The 18,086-nt window shown below is 62.9% G+C and overlaps 1 protein-coding gene across 4 annotated transcripts; it reads left to right on the top strand.

The window, feature by feature from the left end:
• The first annotated feature begins 226 nt into the window (after positions 1–226).
• IRX4 (iroquois homeobox 4) lies at positions 227–14,149 on the top strand. 4 transcript variants are annotated; one of them, XM_077310127.1, is made up of 8 exons: positions 227–376; positions 867–1,124; positions 2,232–2,415; positions 5,349–5,509; positions 6,604–6,855; positions 8,604–8,710; positions 10,967–11,325; positions 12,686–14,145. In XM_077310127.1, the coding sequence occupies exons 4-8, from the start codon at positions 5,465–5,467 to the stop codon at positions 13,393–13,395; spliced, it is 1,473 nt and encodes a 490-aa protein (XP_077166242.1). In that variant the 5' UTR covers positions 227–376; positions 867–1,124; positions 2,232–2,415; positions 5,349–5,464; the 3' UTR covers positions 13,396–14,145. The 4 variants fall into 4 exon arrangements, with proteins under 4 accessions (XP_077166242.1, XP_077166241.1, XP_077166243.1 ...); XM_077310126.1 differs by lacking the exon at positions 2,232–2,415 and having other exon boundaries at positions 12,686–14,144; XM_077310128.1 differs by lacking the exons at positions 867–1,124; positions 2,232–2,415.
• The last annotated feature ends 3,937 nt before the right edge of the window (positions 14,150–18,086 follow it).

The raw sequence follows: 18,086 nt of genomic DNA, 5'->3' as shown, positions 1-18,086 counted from the left end.
CTGCGCACCTACCTTGCAGGGCTCCTGTGCAGATGCTGGGCTCAATTGGATGATTCCCAGGAGGTGGGAGATGCAGAGCGGGTTCAAACCTGCAGCTGTGGGGTCTGGGCGCCCCGCTGCCAGCACGACAGCGCCGCCGCCTCGGCCCGCGTCCCCCTTCGTGCCACGTCACGCCCGGCCGGGGGCTGGCGTGGAGAGGGTGGCGCCGGAGGACCGTCGACAGTCGTGCATTGGGTGGGCTCCAGTCTGGGCTGCTGCGCCCCGCGCAATGTCTCCGCGCGCTCCGAAGCCCGCCGCGGCGGCTGGGCAGAGGAGAGGCGGCCGGCCCGGTGCCCTGGCCGCGGTCCAGCGAGGAGCTCCGCAGAGCTGAGCACAGGTCAGTCCTCCGGGGGGCTGGAGGGGCACACCGCTGCCTGGCTGGGGATCATCGCCACCCGGCAGGGGCTCCTCAACAGGAGCGCGGGCGGGAGACAGAGGAGGGCGGCCGTGGCGTTGGGCGGCAGGGGCTGGCTTGGGATGGGCCTTTTGGGAAGCTCACCGGTACTCACCAGGACTGTCCGGGCGCGCCTGGCTTGGCAGGCGAAAACGAGGGTCGCAAACTCCGTGGAGCGGGTGTGCTGAGGAGGTCCCCGCGCGTGACGTCCCGGAGACCACGTGTGTCCCAAACTCTTGCGGCGACCCTCCTGGCAGGCCACGGAAGAGCTTTGGGCTTTCCAAAGTCAGGCAGCTGTCTGGAAAAGTTGGTCTACTCGGCATCCTTTAACACGGACTAAGAACCGTTGGCGATGCAACACCTGGCCGCTCCGAGCTGTGCTTGAAAGGAGAATTTTGAGGGACGATGTGGCGTTTTTGTCCTTCCGTTGAAGGCTGGCAGGTGGGGAGGATTTTTCCACGCGTGGACGGCGCGAGGGGCGATGTGCCGCTGCCTGTGGAGCAACCGGAGACGTCTCCTTCTCGGAGTGCTTAAAGCGCCCTTCGTCCGGCAGCATCCGGTGAGGAAGGTCTGCCTGGCCCCTTTTCTCGACGTGTGGAAGCGGCAGAACCGGAGAGGCCGCAGAACTCCTTTCGGCGCCGCTTGTCCCATCGCTGGAACTGGCTGCTTTGGGGCACCACCGTTTGCCTCGGTAGGCTCCGGCCGCTTTCTGTTTTGCGGGGGGCGGGGGATCCTGGGCATCTTTGGTGGGGTTTCGTTTCTTGCCTTCCGATCTGGAGACTGGCTGGCCTTGCCTCCTTGAGGTCAAGCGCTCTCTGGGGCTGTCCTTCTCCCGCCACCGCCGCCTTCCCCGTGGACTGCTCCGGGCCGCCGTTCGGGGGGCCTAAAGGACAGCGCTCCCTTCGGCAGCAGCTTCTCAAAGCGGCTATTTTGGCCGGGACTGAGTGGGAGGCGGAGGAAGGGCAAATCGCAGGGGGAAGCACCGGGCAAGGCTGCAACAGCGGTGCCCAGGGGTCAGTGTGTGGGTCAAGAGCCAGGGCCAGCCCCGTGACTTCCGAGGAGCGCGCGTAAGTGTGCAGCCGAAACCTGCCAGACCTTTGCCGGTTGCCTTGGCAGGAAGCCCGGCCAGAGCTCGGCCTGAGAGTCCCTAGTTTCATCCCCGGCGCAGTCCTCTGCACTCGTGCTGGGAGCGGACACTCCACACATTGGCTCCAGCGGACGCTGCGGGGTGGTGTCTGAGCAGGGGCGCTCAAGGGAGTCGTGGCATTGGGCAAGGGGGGGCTTGAGAAGCAACTTTGGACCGAAAGCCTGGAGCCCCTCGCCAGTGCCTGGGGGGCAAAGGCTTCTCGGCAGCCCATCATTGAATGCCACACCTGCATGTTGCACTCAGCAGCCCCCCACCCCCGAAGAAAACCTGCGGGGCTTGGGTGGCTGGACAGGGGCTTGGCCCGCCAGGATCCCGGGGCGCTCCTGCACAGAGAGGGGGGGGCGACAGGTAGCCGCGCGAGTCCGCCACCGAGCAGCCGAGTCCTGGGATGGAGGGAGCCGGGCAGGCGAAGAGAGCTTGTCCGCAAGGCACGTCTCTGCTCGGGCCCTACGCTCCTGGGCCCCAGGGAAGTCGAGCGGTGTGGCTTGGCTAAGAAGGAGAGCCCCTTTACACCGGGCGTGGGAGCCGAGGGGGACGTGGGGAGAGAAACCCGTTTCTCGCGAGGAAACCAAGAAAGCGATAGGTGTCCCCCCCCCCCCCTGTCCCCTAGAAGTTAAGTCCATGCCAACGGCGCACCGGCTTTCGTTTCAGCCGTTCTTGGTGCGCCACCAGAGCCCCCTTCCCCCGGAGTGGCAGGACAGGCAGGGGCGCCCTGAGACGGGAATCCGTGGGTCGTGGCATCCCGCGGTCAGAGCCGAGTCTCCGCACCCAGATTCCCTTCCGGAAGGCCCACTGGAGTCCGCAAGGTGGCTGCCGCTGGGACGGGACTGAGCCGGTTCGTAGAATGACGACTGGATTCGCCCCCCCTCGGCATGGGCCTGCCTGGCGGAGTGAACTTCCTGGTCCACATTTGGTTCCTTTTCAGTCCCCCGATTTCTAGTCCGCCGGTCTCCGTGGCGCTCAAGGCAGCCGACTCTGATTGAGTCATCGGTAGACAGGCCAGAGCCTCCAAAAAACACCTCAAAAGGAATCCAGGTTGCAGAACCAAGCACAAGCCATCGCGCTGAAGTGGCTCTCGGAATGCTGCGGCTAAGCAACATAGGCGCCACGTGCAGCAAGCGGAGTAGCCGGGCGCCCAAGATGAGGGCTCGTCTATCGCCTGGGGGGAGAGGGGGCTCCCCTGAACACTCACGCTTGGCACGGGCTGGGAAAGACCTGAGCAGGCAGGCCCACCACAAAGACAGGCTCAAGTTCCCCAGAAGGAAGGTTCTCCCCTCCCCCACTCCTGTTTCAGCAGACATGGTTTATTTTTCCCCATGGCGCAGGGGACATCTGCGTTCCAAGCACCCCTACCGTTTACTTAAGAGTCATCTCCCTGGAGCCCCTTTCCCCAGGATCGGGACCACTTCCTCCATCCCCCTCCGCGGTAAATTATAGCAATTACGCAGCAGAGCTGGTTCGAAGAGGTGTGCTGCGGTCTCGGGATAGTCATCCATCACCTGCAATCGAGCTGTCAGAGCGGGCAGCTCCATCCCTGGGAGGCACCAAATCTTCCAGCTGGGGAGAGGAAGGGATCGTCATCATTAATTAGCGTGGGACCCCGAGGCGCCGCACAGGCCTGAACCCGGCACGCCGGCACGCCCCCGCTCGCCTCCCTCCACCCCGGCCGCCCTCCCGGACGCGCACAGGCACGCCGCAGTCTCCCACGGGCCCCGCTCATGGGTCTTTCCCGAGCCACCGGAGCACAACGGAAGGCAGGCGGAGAAAGCAGTGCCCTGGCCGGTGTGCCCTGGGAAGGCCTGCGGAAGTCTGGGCGCCACGCTCGAGTTCAGCCTGCAGAGGGCAGGGGGACTCCTGGGCCACACCCCGGGATGGAGAACCTGGCGCCAGAACCGGGAACGGCGGACAGGCCCCGGAGGGCTCTCAGGAGCCACAGGGAAGCGCCTTCCTCTGGGACTGGAAGATGCTCACCTGCTCGGCAGCTGGGCTGGGCTTCTTCCACACCCCGGCGAGCTCTTGAGAGAGAACTGCCACGGCGCCCGGGGCTCTTCCAGCTTCCCTTCGTTGTCTGCGGTCTGCTGAAAACCGGTAGGCGCTCCTTCCGTCCAGGGCACGCTTACTGGGAAGCAGCCCAGCTCCCGCACCAGCCTCAGCCCCAAACAGCCGGCAAGTCCTAGCTCCGACTAAATGACATCAGGTGCCCCTGTGACATCAGCGAGAAGCTCCTGTCTCATCCTAGTGCCCTCCAGGGCCAGGGCCTGCACGTACTGGGGGGAACGGCTGCCCGGCCTCTCCTCCACCCTCTCCAGGCTGAAGCTTCCTGGTCACTCATGAGCTCGGAGCTGAGCTGGACGCCTCGCAACGCACTCTGGTTCTGGGAGCGTTCACATGGGAAGGAGCACACAACCCCCCCCCCCACACACACACGTGTCGTTTGCACAAATTCGCTGCTAGATCCAGGACAGCATCCAGAGGCCTTTCCCCCTCCCGTTCTTTGAAATAACAGAATCGGGGACAGAGTGACAGCGAGCGATCCCAAGTCACCTCACCAAACGGTTTCTGTTGGGCATGCAATTTTGTACAGGCATCTGTCAGCTAGAAGAGAGCGAAGAAGCGACCGACCATCCCGGCCCATCGCCCAGTGTCATTTCAAGATGCCACGCCGGGCCTTGGCAACGGCCCCGCATCCCCATAAGAGTGCTGCGGGCCGGCAGGGAGGGAGGGACAGAGGGAGGACACAGAGAGATAACATGATCAGCTGTCCTGCTGTAGTCTTAGAAAATAGCAGCTAGAAGCTGTAGGGCCATGAAGACTTCCCGGGCACATAAGGCGCTTCAGTCTGAGTATGGTTATTCTTCCCGCCGAAGGGGACTGTGTGGCCAGGAAATCAGTCTGCCACCCACAGGTAACCAAAGTTCAATTGTGAAGAGTTTGGTGCCATGGGGAAGAAGCAGAGGGAGACGGCCGACCCGCCTTGTAGCAGCTCTCCGGAGGCCAGCTTCTGGGACACGCCCTCAGTCAGCATCGTTTGGCCCGGCAGGGCCCGGCTCCGGAGACCCCCGGACGCGCAGTGGCTGCAGATCACATACAGGGGCTGGGGCAGAGGGCGCCCTCCCCCCCACCTCCCCCCCCCGCCCTGCCTTTTAGCCGCAACCATCCACCCCTTGGTGGAGGCACAGGCCGGGCAGCAGGAGATGCGCTTCTAGCCGGGGCGCCTGGCCTAGATGCCTCCCCCCCCATTGGAAGTGGGGGGGGGCCTCGGGCAGCTGCCCCTTCCTGGGCACCCTTCCGAAGCACTTTGTACCCTTCCGGGGCTTGGGTCCACCTGCGGCAAAGTATCTGGTGTGAGCGGAGTTGGCCACAGATTGGAATAGGGGTGGGGGTGGCTCAGTAATGCCGTTACTCAGCTGAGAAGCGTCGGGTTCAAATTGGCACTTTGCCTGCACCCCTGGGCCCGCTTTCATGCCCTGTGTAGACATGCACAGGCACGCGCCCAGGCACACCCCCCCCCCACATGCACCGGCCAAGTTCTGACGGGTCCCCCCTTGACGTCAGGTGCCACGTGTGCTTCAGCCACGGCGGGGGGGGGGGAGGTTGACGGGCGCCCTCCCCTCCACAACTGCGGGTGGGCAAAAGAGCGCTTCTCTCCGGCAGGGCACCAAGGCGCCACAGCGAAGATCCACCGCCCCAGTCCAAGCCCCTCCCGCCGGAAAGAGCACCCGAGCCCCGCCGCGGAACTCAAAGCGCTTTTGTGCTTGGTCCTCCCAGGCCCAGGGAAGTCAACGGAGGCCCTGCCGCCCGGGAGGAAGGAAGGCTGCCGCTGGAGCCCTCCGCCCCGACGCTTCTCCCGCTTGGCCCTGGAGCCCTGGACGCCCCCGGCTGCCATGTCCTACCCCCAGTTCGGGTACCCCTACTCCTCGGCACCCCAGGTAAGTCCCGCCGCCGGGATCCCACCCCCCTCTCTCCCAGGAGGGGGGGAGAACCCAGGGGGGGGAGGGCAGGTGGCGCTTGGTCCTGGGATGGAAGCCCCTGGGGAAGCACAGCGCGCTCCTCCCCTCCCATGCCCGGGTCTTAGGGGCCAGTTTGGCAGCCAGGTCTGCCGGGCCCCCAGCGCCGATTTCTGTAGAGCGTCTTCCTCGGGGGTTCTCGGAGAGGGACGTGCTCCCTTTGCAGGGATTCTGCAGGAGGACTCTGGAGCAGCACTCGGCCGGGGAGGGTGGGGCTTCCGCTGGGCTCGCTCCGTTCCTGGAAGTCCTGCTCTGCCGCCTTCGGGACCATGCTTTTTAGTGCATCTGTGGCGGCCAGAGCGCTGTGGAGAGCTCCGATATTTGGAGCCCCGCGGGACTGGCGCACACCCAGGTGCAGTTCGGGCTGCGGAGAGGGAAGTGGCGGGCCCGCCTGGCCTGGCCTGGCCTGGCCATCCGGGTGGACGGACTGTGGTGGTCCCTGGGCAGAGAAGGCCTGCCATTTCCCCAGCGCCACCACAGCTGGCATCGCCACAAGCCCAGAACATTGCTCTTCCGTTGCTGCACGTGGGAACTGGCAGCAACGAACGGGACGCCTGTTCGCTGTGCGATCCACAAACAAAATAGGCATCAAGGATAAGATCATTTTGCACAGCGTAGTCAGTCCTTTCACATCAGCTGGAGCCATCCAGGGTCTGGAAAATTCGCCTTCGGTTTCCTTGGACCCGGTAAGGAAAAAGGCAGGTTGTCAGGATCCCTTCCAACGGAGAAGGCGGGCCCAACCCGTCCCCATAAAAACTGGGTGGAAACATTTGCAAGGAGGAAAGTGACCAGCTCAGGGCCACGGAGCCCTTGCGTTTCCAGCCCTCCCCTTCCTCCCCTTCCTCCCCCAAACTCCCCAACGGGAGCTCGAAGCAACATGCCTCCTCCTCTCTCCCCTTCAGTCCTGATAACAACCTTGCAAGGGAGGTTAGGCAGATCGGAGGTGACTGGCCCAGGGTAAGGTGGGGCGTCTAACAGACCCTCCCAGGCTGATCCTGTTCCATCTCTCCCCCAAGTTCCTGATGACCACCAACTCCTTGACTACTTGCTGCGAGACCACCGGCCGCACTCTGGCAGACTCGGGCGCAGCGGCCACGGCACCAGCTCCGGTCTACTGCCCCGTCTATGAGAGCCGGTTGCTGGCCAGCGCCAGGCATGAGCTTAACTCGGCGGCCGCCCTAGGCGTCTACGGGAGCCCCTACGCCAACAGCCAAGGCTACGGCAACTATGTCGCCTACGGGAGTGAAGCCTCCGCCTTCTACTCGCTGGTAAGTCCTCTGGCCGCCTGGCCCATAAATGTCAATCCCACTGCCACCGCTGCTGTCTCCCTTCCACGAAATAGCGGGGGGCGGGGGGGTCTGCATGCGCCTTACATAAGCGCAGTGGGCCCGATCCAAGCCAGGCTGAAGACCACGAAACTCTCCCAAGTAGAAAGGAGCTTAGACAGGATGCAGTTGTGCCTCGCAGGTGAACGAAATTGCGCATCAAGAGATGCTGCCATGCTCAAAGCCTCGCGTGTCCTGGCACCAGATCCAGGGCTGGCTGGCAATCCCAAGTCACCTCAGAGGCCTGCACAACTAAGGTCGGAGGCCCTCTTGGCAGACCTTGGGGGAGGCGGAATCCAGATGTGCAAAAAAGTTTTGTTGCTATTTGCAAGGATCCCACCCCCACCTGTGCAAGGTGCTGGGCTCTGAGCATGCGCCGCGCCTCCTAGGAGGCAGGCAATGTTGAGGAGGGCAGGGGCAGATTGTAGAAAGAACCCCTCTTCCTTCCCTCCTCACGATTCCTCACTGGTAAAATGAACGCGCCAGTTCAGCGAGCTTCATCTTTGGACACGTCCAGAGGGCAACTCAGCGGGACCCTCCTCCAGAGGAGCCCCACCGCTGTCCTGCTCCTCGTCCCTGGCAGAGAGTGGTTTTGTGACCAGACGCAGATTCCTTTGGAGCTCTCAGATTCAGAGCTTCAGAAAACCTTTGTTAGCATGAAAGGGCTCTCTCAGAAAAAGAGCACTGGCCGACACTTCCGTTCCCCACCGGCCTTAGGCAGGCCGGAACCTGCCCTGGGTCCTCAAATGCCCGCTTCCCCCCTTGGGCTGCTTTGACACCCATTGGCTGGGGCTCTTCCAAGACGCTTGAGCACAGTTTCAACTGGACTTCCCTGTGCCCTTTTCCACCAGGGTGGAAAAGGCCGGGCCAGCAGGGGGGAGGGCAACGGGATGGGCCCTCGAGGCCGGGCTCCTCCCCCTCATATGGCATCCTGGAGGGAGCAGGAAATACCCCACGCGGCAGCACTGCTTTTGTTATTTTCATCAAGGATGGATTGCATGACAAGAAACAGAACAGACCCCCCCCCCCCGGCTGCCTCTGTAGGGATGCAGGAATCCTGGGCGGATCAGGCCCCTTGCAAGACATCTTCCCCGTCAGCAGGACGCGGGCAGCGGCAGGGCTAATGGCCCCGTCTTGGGTGGCGAAGGCCCAGGAGGCTTGGGCAAATCGAGGTGCAAATGACTGTCGGGGTCCCTCCACGGCGCAGGATCCTGCGTGGGCAGCAGCAGAGCTCTTTCGGGGGGGGGCGGCTGCAGCATTTCTGGGGGGGGGGCAGCTGGCTCCCATTCCTGAGAGTTCTTATGCGACCGGGCAGAAGGGCGACGGGAGCCCGGCATAAATATCAAGGCTATTTTGGGGGGGGGGGGGCAAGAGGAGCAGGAGCCAGGTTGGCAGCCAGGTCTGCTCGGATGTCGCTCCCAGTTTGCTCAATGGAGCTTACTCCGAGGAAGGTGATTTCAGGACTGCTTCCCTTGACTTCATATTGCAATGGGGAACGTGGTGAGGCCCATCGAACTAACTTGGCCACATTGGGCTTAGATTGCGCCGTCTCTTCCCAGCCCCGATCTTCCCAGCCCCGATGCGCTTGGCTGGCGTTCTCCTCATGGCCTGGGCTGCCCGGGCCTCGCTTGCCTGCCGCTGCTGGGGGCCGGGCGGTGCTGACCGGTGCCCGCCTCTTCTACTTCTTGCAGAACAGCTTCGATTCCAAGGACGGGAACGGCTCAGCGCACGCGGGGCTGACTCAGGCGGCTGCTTACTACCCCTACGACCCAACGCTCAGCCAGTATCAGTATGACAGGTACAACGGCCGCAGGAAGGAACCGTGGGGGGGGGCTGGTTGACTGACATGGGGTCCTCCTGCACCCCTCTCTCCCCATTGAAAGATAGCCACGCGATCCGTGTATCTTTGGGCAGGTATAAAACAAGTGTGGGGTCAATGAAGGACCACAGGTAGGGAGATTCTGTGTGCAGTGCCCCTTTGACTTCCGTTTGTACACAAGTCATACAGTCCTTGTGTCACACGCCTGCCTCCAGTCCCCGTTTGCTTCGGCCGCGCTCTCTCCCGAACCGCTGGACCAGGACTCCGGGAGGGACAGGACAAGGGGAGGTCAGCTCAGCCGCTTGAGAAAAAGAAGCAAGGGTGGGGCGCTCTGGAAGGGCTCCTGCGCCCAACGCCTCCCCTCTGTGGCTCCTGGGGGCCTGGAGGTCTGCACGCAAGGCACAGCGGGGGGGGGGTTAATACTTGGCTGTACGGCCCTGGCTAGGGATGGGCCCGGCGGCTCCCCCCTTGCCTTGAAAACTTGGGTGAGGCCGGCTGCTGATCCCAGTCCCTCCCGTTGACCCAGGACTGGAGCAAAGCTTGTGCCAGCTCCCAGGAGAACCCACCCCGCACAAAGCTGCACGGGGAGCCTCACGGGGCTGTCCCGAGCCAAAGATTTCCTCGCACACCTGCAGCCCCGGAATACGCTGGAAACACGTTCGGCAGCCGGCAGCCGGTGACTTCTATGGTGAAATGAAATTGCTCAAGTAGCCAGGGGATGGCATCCAATGGCTGCGCTTCCACGAGCTGCGATGAAGGCGCACGGCGCCACAGGCTGCATTTGGGCCACGCTGATCCAGAACATTCTGCCCGTTTTGTCTGCTGGGCCCGAAAGCGGGTGGGTGGGGTCGAGTTTGGCCCGGGCAGGGCCTGACCCCCCCCCCCCCCGCTGCCCTGGAAGTTCCCTGGCATCTGCTCTGATCTGGACCTCCTTCGTGGGGTGGTGGGGTGGATAAAGTAGCCGGGGTCACAGACAGCCTTCTGCGTTCCTTACAGCCAGGATCCAAAAGCCTAGCGAGAGTCAGGGGTCTGTCTCAGTGGTGGTCACTCCAGCCCCCTGCAGTGGGCTCTGCCAGGGAAGACGGGGTGGAGGGGGAGTGGCCTGAGGGGGAGTGGCCTGAGGGGGAGTGGCCCGAGGGCCGTGCTCCTCCGTCCCGCGGGGCTCCCGTCAGGCTCGGGAGCCAGGTGGGAAGAGAACGCTCGCAGGGGCTTCGAGGCCTTTTCCAGCCGGGGGGCGCTGCGGCTTCCGCTGTCGGCTGGCTGGCTGGCTGGCTGCCCAGCGCTGGATGGCTTCGCTTCCCAAGGCCGGCCTCCCAAAGGCCCCCCTACCGTGGCCCAGCGTGGCCCTCACCGCCGCCTCCCCGGACTTCAGGTCCTCCACCGCTTTCCCTCTGCCCGCCCTTGGGCTGAGGCAGGCGAGGCAAGTGGGCGGCGGCAGCGGCGGCGGCAACCTTTGAAGCCCGCGGGGGCGGCTGACCTTTCCTCAGACGAGGCGCATGAAATATTCAGGCGTCGCCCCGCCGGTCGGGCTCGTTCTCTCGTTAACGAATCTCCCGGAGGAGGGGGGCGGGGAGGGGGAGGGGGCGGCCTGGAAGGAAGGTTTGCATTAACGATTGCAGCCCCGGGTCACTTCGATGGGTTCTCCCAAAGGGGGCCGGGGCGGCTGCTCTCCCTTCAGGGCTGCGTCTGAGCGCAGCTTCCTTTGTGCCTCTCCCCCCCCCCCCATGAGATTTCTGGCAAGCCCTGGGGGGGCTCTTTCTCAGAGGGGAACTGTGGCCCGGCCTGCCTCTGCGCAGCCGCCCTCGGCCCCCCATCCCAGTCCGAAGCAGGGCTGACCCTGCTCAGCTAACAGGAGGCGCCGAGGGCAGGCTGATCGGGCGTCCAGAGCAGGGCCCCACCAGCACCCAGATGGGAGGAGGTCTCCCAAAACACCCTCCCCGTGGGAATGCAAAGGTCCGCGAGAGCCGAGGCTCAGCCCTCAACTCAGCGGGAGAGGGGGTGGCAGTGAAGCCTTCCATGCCAGCCAGCCGCAGGGGAGGCCCACCCTGGTCCGGCAATCCAGCCGGCTGACACGGAAGGGTCCGCGGCCGGCCTCACTCGTTCGGGGCTAGCCGCTAAGCCAGTCGCTAATCTTTGGTGACTTTGGGAGCTGCCACTGAGGGCCACAGCTGGGGGGAGGGGTGCCTGGTGCCCCTGCTCTGACTGCCTCCCCCTCCCTGTTGTTGCCCGCGGCAGGTATGGCGCCCTGGATGGCAGCACGCGGCGGAAGAACGCCACCCGGGAGACCACCAGCACCCTCAAGGCCTGGCTGCAAGAGCACCGCAAGAACCCCTACCCCACCAAGGGCGAGAAGATCATGCTGGCCATCATCACCAAGATGACCCTCACGCAGGTCTCCACCTGGTTCGCCAACGCCCGCAGAAGGCTCAAGAAGGAGAACAAGATGACGTGGCCCCCCCGCAACAAGGGCCCTGACGAGAAGAGGCCCTACGACGGCCCGGAGGAGGAGGACGACGAGGAGGAGGAGGAGGAGGGCAGCGGGGGAGGAGGAGGAGGGGCGCTCCCCAACGGCCCCAAGGACCAGGCACTTGCCGGTAGCTCCATGGCGAGGCGGGGAGGGGAGGGACTGAGGGGTGGGGACGGGACTTGTAGGGCTAGCCCCCAGGCCCGGCACATCACCACTGAGGAAGGCACCCCGCAGCCAAGTGAGTTCACTTTCTCCAGTGCTGGGCTGGGCTTTGGCTGTCCTCCCCCCTGCCCCGATATGCCATCCAACAGAGAGTCTGGCTGTCTTCAGCTCGGACTGCAGGCTGCCATTCCAGCAATACGAACAGGGCGGGGGAGACCGTTGCTGGTCAGCCTCACTCTCATTTCCAATACAGAGCGGACGGTTTTAAAAAGCTCCCCCAAACAAAACAAACCCCCCCCAAAAAAAAACATAAGACAGCCATAATAAAGGGGGCCTAGAGCCCCCTGGGGGCCTGGTACATTGGAAGGGGGCCGCAGACTGAAGCGGGCAAAGGGACCCATGAAAGGCCCTTTAGTCACAAGGGCCTTTCATGGCGAGGACGTTCGTAAACCTTAGGGCGTGCTTGAGTTAAGGCACTCCTGAAAAACGAAGGCACCTGCTTCTCTTGACCGGACCCTCTGGGAATCTCCCAGGTCCCTTGGTGGATCACAAGGTTCCTGGAGGGCAGTGAATTCTGGGAGGGAAGTGCTGGCCCCTTGCACAAGTGAGCACCCGCAGCCAGGGGCCCTGGGACCCCAAGGACCCAGAGCCACGAAATGCTGGAAAGTCCCGGGGTCTGTTTGGCCGGCTGCCCCCCCCCCATTACCTCCACTCTAGAGCCAGAGGAGAAAGGAGCTTCCTGCCTCCTGGGGGGCTAGAAACGGGGTTTTGTGTGGGTAACCAAGACTGGGGGGGGGGAGGCTTTGCATGGCTATTAACCCGGTTGACCTGATCGGGGCCTCTAACTTATGATTGTAAAAAGGTAAATTAAGACACACCTACTATAGCTCCGTTTTTTAAAATGTACTTTTTGGGGGAGGGGTGTTTTTCCTGACAACTTACAATTGATTGACAGTGACCCCTCCTGGTGTTTAAAAGGCTAGAAACATCCAGAGGTGTCTTGCCCTGGCCAGCCTCTGCGTGGGGAGACACCCCCCCCCCCGCCTGAACTCTGCTGAGCTCTCCCAGCCGGGCTGAGTCTTCCGATGGTGTGGCTTGGTCCCTGGGGGCATCGCCCTGGCATCTTCTGCCAGGGGCATCGAGGCTCCGGCATCGAGGCACGGTCTTTGTTTCTAGCCTCCCTGAGGGGTCCTGGTGGCGGCCCCCCTGTCCCAGGGAGCCCAGCTGGACAGCTGAAGCAAGGGCCAGCCGCCGCCAGAGGGGGGACTCGGGCTCGGAGCGGGGTGCTGGGGCGCGTCACTACCACCTCTGTCTCCCCTTTGCAGAGGCAGCAAGCAAGGAGGACAAGGCGCTGGCCTTAAGCGACCTGGAGGACTACGAGCCGCTGGCATCGGACAGCTCAGAGGGGGAGCTGAAGGCGCCCGCCTTTGGCCAGGTGGAGAGCGACGGGGGCGCAGACGAAGCCTGCAAGGAGCCTACCCTGGAGCAGGCCCAGAGTTGCCGCCCAGAGCCGACAACGGGCGCAGAGGGCTGCGAGGCGGCAGAGCTGCTGGGCGCCCGGCAGCCAAGGGCCAGCTGCGGGGCCAAGCGATGCTACGTGCAGCAGCTCCTGGAAGGCGGCGGCAGCAGCGGGGGCAAGCCGAGGATCTGGTCGCTGGCGCACACGGCCACCTCTCTCCCGCAGGCCGCGGAGTATCCGTCCTGCATGCTGAAGCGTCAGCAGGGCGCGCCGAGTGCCGCCCTGGCCTCACCCGCAGGCAGCGCAGTCGAGCGGCCACCAAGGGATTCCCCCGTGACCAACCTCAGGAACTGGGTCGACGGCGTCTTCCACGACCCCCTCTTCCGGCACAGTACTCTGAACCAGGCCCTGGGCAACACCGCCGTCTCGTGGGCGGGCACCAAGGGTGCCCTGTTGGAGAGCGGGGCACTGGGGCGCTCACTTGCGGGGGGCGCCGCCATGCTCAAGGGCCAGACGGACCCCGGCAAGGACTTTCTGCCCTTCTCGAAAGCAGGCAGCAAGATGTTCTGCTCCTAACGTCCGAACAGGGGGGGGAGGAGGCAAGGCCCAGGAGGGCCACAGAACTTTGGGGGGGGTGCAGACGGCTGCGCAACAAGCGCCGGGAGCAGGAGGGGCGCAGGACTGAACTGATCGTGGCGTCTCAGCAGTCCGGCGGCAGCGGCACGGGGCTCCCCGGGCAGATTGGGGCCCGGGAAAGCGCGGTGCAACACTTCTCGCTTCTTTCCCCCCCTTGGCAGCATGCCCTCCACCAGCCCTTCCCCGCCCAGCCCCCCCCCCGCACACACACACCATGCTCGCTCACGCCCCCCCCCCCGGCTGGCACGCCCGCCCGTCCGCATTCACATGGTCGCCCGCAGGCCGAAGGAGCGGCCGGGCAATAAACGGTCTCTTCTGCCTGGCTGAGGACCCCCCGGGCGTGTGGTCTGCTCTGTTCGCTGTGGGAGCCGCCTGGCGCCAGCTGGGGGGGGCAGGGAGGGGCACAGCCAGTTCTCACCCAAAGGCCAGGAATTCCCCGCCCTGCCCGGCCTCAACCTTGGACCGCTGCGAGGCCCACAGGACCTTTGATGCTCCCGCAGCCGCCTAACTTGGGTTGTTGTGAGGCGGAGTGGAGGAGCATGCTGCAGGTTGCCTGGGGGAGAAAGGCGCCGTCGGTGGAGGGGGGTACAGAATGCCAATGGCCAGCCACTCCAGCTCGCTGTAAGGTGACCAGATTTTAACATTGGTAAAGCGGACCACCACTGTCCGGGGGGAGGGGGGGTTCATTAAAAATTTGGTCTATATGGAGCAACAAAAAGTTTCATAGAACGCAAAAATAGTATTGTACAATTTGCCAGGTGCCCCCAGATGTCCCTCCAAAAGGGGAGGGGGCTTGGGCTGCTGCTGGGTGGTGCCGTTCGGGTCCTCGGGGGACGAGGCTCAGGGGCCTCTTGTGCTCCTCGATGGGAAAGGCCGCCCCCCCCCCATTCAGGTTCCCCGAGGTCTGTGCCCAAAGCTGCCGGCAAGCCTGGACTGAGGGCGGGTGAGGCCGGGGAGCTGCGTGATGGGGCGAGCAGCCCCAGTCAAGCAGGGGAGCACCGGGCGGGGCTCGCCGGGCTGGCTATGAATGTCGCAGCGCTTCAGGACGGAGCGGGCGCGCTCCCCGGCGGCCCATTCAGCGCGGCCTCCTGGTCCCTTCGTGGGAGGGGGGGCAGGGGACGGGCAGCTCTGCCAGGCAAGGGGGCTGCGCGGTGGGTGGGGGGCCGGGAGGTTTCCTGCCCGGTCGGCCACCAGGAGCGCGCCTCTGAGCCTTGCGGCGGGCCAGGCGGGGTCCCCCTTAGCAGGAGGGCGCAACTCGCCCCCTCCCTCGTCCTCGCCCGGAGCTCACTGGCGGGCGGGGGGGAGGGGGGCTCTTGGCGAGCAGCTGCCACATCTTGCTGCTGAAAAGGGCAAAAGCGCTCGACGGAGTTGCCGGAGATAAAAAGGGCAGGCGGGGCGGGGGGGGGCTGACAGGCGCCGCGCCAAGCGCCGTCCCGGGGGAAGGCGGCTGGACGGGAATGCTGATGGCTTGGCGGCGCCCCCCCCCCAGAAGCCGGGGAAGCGACCAGCATGTCCGGGGTGGGGGGGGCGCAGGAGCGGGAGAGCTCTTTCCCGGCCGGCCGGCCGTGGCTGTGGCCCTCCCTCGCCGCCCCCCCCGCCTTGCCGCAAGGTGGCTGGTGCCCTGGGCCAAGCCCTGGATCCCCCGACCGAAAGCGGGTCCTGCGCCGGGATCCCGACTCGAGTATTGGGGTCGCCAAGGGGATCGCGCCTAGCCGGGGGCCGGAGCCAGGCCGTGGCGACTGCAAGGGCACCTCCGCCGGGAGCCGCCGCCAACCAGACGCGTGGCCCGGCCACCTCCCTTGCCCGTCGGTGCCCTCCCGCTGGCTCCCTCTCCTCCGCGCCGGAACAATGATCGCCCCCCCGCCACACCCCCGTCGGAACCGGCCCGGCCCGCGGGAGGGAGAGAGAAGAGGGCACGGCCCTGCATCAGGCCAGACGGGAAGGGGGACGGGGGGGCCCAGGAGGACCGGAGGCGCTGGGCCGTGGCCAATCCCCGCCCGCCCGGAGGGGGGAATGAAGAGCGCCTCTTTTACATGGGGGGCGGGGGCAAGCGAACTGCAATCAGCGGCGCGTTACTTTTCATTAAGCGACTTTGACAGCGGCGGCGGCGGCTTCACTCTTGACAGGGAACCGCAGCGGGGTGGGGGGAGGGAAGGAAGGGGAGGGAGGGAGAATGTTTTATATATATATATATATATATATATATATATATATATATATATATATATATATATATATATATATATATATATTTCCCCGTCCGTCGGAGCCATTCCTTAAGCTCCATTAACAACTCTTAGCCGCAGGAAACGCGCTCCCCTGAAAACATCTTCAAATCTAAAAGCTTTATCGACCTCGCAAACCTCTGCTGATGGGTCTATTTTTCCCCTTCTTTCTTCTTTTTTTAATGGGGGGGAAAAGCGGAGTCGGTGGCAGGAGAGACGTCCAGGGAAGCAATAGACTTTGACACAACATCTCCCTAACTGGCTGGCCAGAGAGGCCACCTTAAGTGATATTTAAAAGGCAGCCAATTAAGATTTCAAGCGATTGTCTCCAGAGATTATGCATGCAATTTATGTCACATGCTGTGCCTTCTCCCCCCCCTCCCCTCCCGTCCCCCAAACATGCAAGCCACATTGCAGGGGGATGGAGGGCTGGGGATATCTTGCAGGGGATAATTATCTCCCACCTGCCCTGCAGTGTGAGGGGCGTCTCTGCTGCCACTGAGCTGGTTACCCATTTCAAGCTGACAAAAAGCAGGACTTGCATGTCACAAGGAGGTAGCTCATTTGCAACAGTCAGGCCTCTCCCCGCAGATCCATGCCAGTGGCTGGGCTGATCTGCAGCAGCAGCTCTTCTGAAACCCACAAGCCTTCCCAGGGGATGAGCTCTCCAAAGTCCAAGCTCTTAGAAGCTTCTAGCCTGAGGGCTCATTCTGCACATGCAGGATCATGCACTTTCAATGTGTTGTTGCAGCTGGATTTTCCTTTGCAGAACAGGAGAATCTACCTCGAAAGTGCATTAACCCGAATAGTCCCTGGAGACCCTGTCGGCTGCCCTTTAGGTGCTACTGGGCTCAAATTCTGCTCTCTGGTTTCTCAGGGGAAGCCTGAAAAGGAAGCCTCCAGGTGAGCTGAGAACATCTTATGGATTCCTGGAATCTCCCTCCCTCCTCTTGTTTCCATTTTGGCCTAGCAGGACTTGGGCTGAAGGCATTTTATGCAAAGAGTCCCAGAGCTCTGTAGAAACCAAGATGAATGGGGGGGGGGGGGGATCAGCTGTCAAGAGCCAGATGCTTTGGGTCTGGAAAGAGCTTGGACTTACAGAAGCCTGGGAAGCTTGTGGGTGCCTGAGGCCCAGCTCCCCGGCTACTGGAGACCCCGGGGCACTTGTAAGCACAGAGAGCTCTGTGGGGTATTTGACAGGCAAATCCACCACTATCCATCCCACCCACCCCGGAAGTGACGGTGCTGAAAGGCCTATTGATCCCCTAGTGTGGGGATTCCTCAAGTGGCCTCCATGCTGGTCTGAAGCAGCAGATCCAAAGGGCATCCTGAAGACCAACCAAGCATTCTTCAAGGCATGTGCCAGGACAGCTGCTTCAGGGTGCCCCTGCCTCAGACTCGGGGCTGTGAGTGTGCATCAAGGTGTGCAAGGTGTGCAAAGGCTGCTCAGGCAGCTGGTCCCTGGGCTGGCCTCGTCGAAGCTGAGCAGGGGCCGCCCCGGGAGTCCTTGGAGGGGGGGCCACCAAGGAAGTCCAGGTTTGCCTAGGATGGACAAAAGGAAAGACTGCCTTACGCAGAGCTGCCTTAAATGTGGAATTGGTTGCCAGAGGATGTAGTGATGGCCACAGGAATACGCAGCCTCCAAAGGGGAGGAGATTAAATTCATGGAGGAGAAGTCTGTCAATGGCTACCAGCCATAGTGGCTGAGAGAAACCTCCACAGTCAGAGGCACTCAATCTCTGAATCCCGTAGGCAGGAGACAACATGAGGGGGAGGCCTTGGTCTTTCTGCCCTGTTGCTGGCCACTGTGTGAGGCATGAGGCTGAACCAGACAGACCCTTGGGCTGGTAGAGCAGGGCTTGACTTGTGTTATTGCACAGTAAGTTATGCCATAGGGGCAGGCCATGGCGAGGCATCTCTGGACCACTCCAGCCTGGAGAACTCTACGGGGGGGGGGGGGGGCACCATAGGTCTGTTGCAACTTGAGGGCACTTTCTGCTACCACAAAGGCTCCACGTGAGAAGGGCCTTCCTTGGTCGGCCTGCCCCTGCCTCTTCATGAGTTCAGTCAGAGAAGATTGACCTCTTCTGGCTGGGCCCACAGGGAGGGAACACAGTGCTGCCTGAAGATGACAGGACAGCATGGGCCCAGATGTTTGTCACTGTGGAGGCACATGGCAGGCAGCCAGGACATCACAAGGTTTCCATACAACATCTTTAAAAGTGTGTGTTTCATTTTTCGGAGCAGAATAATTGGGTAAGATGCCCATTCAAAATTATGGCCAGTTGAAAATATAGAAATAGGCCTAGCATACAGCATCATGGAACATGCTCAATAAAACTGTGCTAAGAATAGTTTGCAACAAGGGCATTAAAACCACGTGGGAAATGCTCAAAGGCCCATTTT

The sequence above is a fragment of the Paroedura picta genome, chromosome 14 (genome assembly GCF_049243985.1).
Source record: "Paroedura picta isolate Pp20150507F chromosome 14, Ppicta_v3.0, whole genome shotgun sequence".
NCBI lineage: Eukaryota > Metazoa > Chordata > Lepidosauria > Squamata > Gekkonidae > Paroedura > Paroedura picta.
This window is presented reverse-complemented; position numbering and strand designations above follow the sequence as displayed.

Coding starts and splice junctions, on each gene's coding strand:
- IRX4 (XM_077310125.1), top strand. CDS start 3,299: ATGGGTCTTTCCCGAGCCACCGGAGCACAACGGAAGGCAGGCGGAGAA. Junction 3,669..5,348: donor CTGCGGTCTGCTGAAAACCG/GTAGGCGCTCCT, acceptor TGGTCCTCCCAG/GCCCAGGGAAGTCAACGGAG. Junction 8,711..10,966: donor AGCCAGTATCAGTATGACAG/GTACAACGGCCG, acceptor TGCCCGCGGCAG/GTATGGCGCCCTGGATGGCA.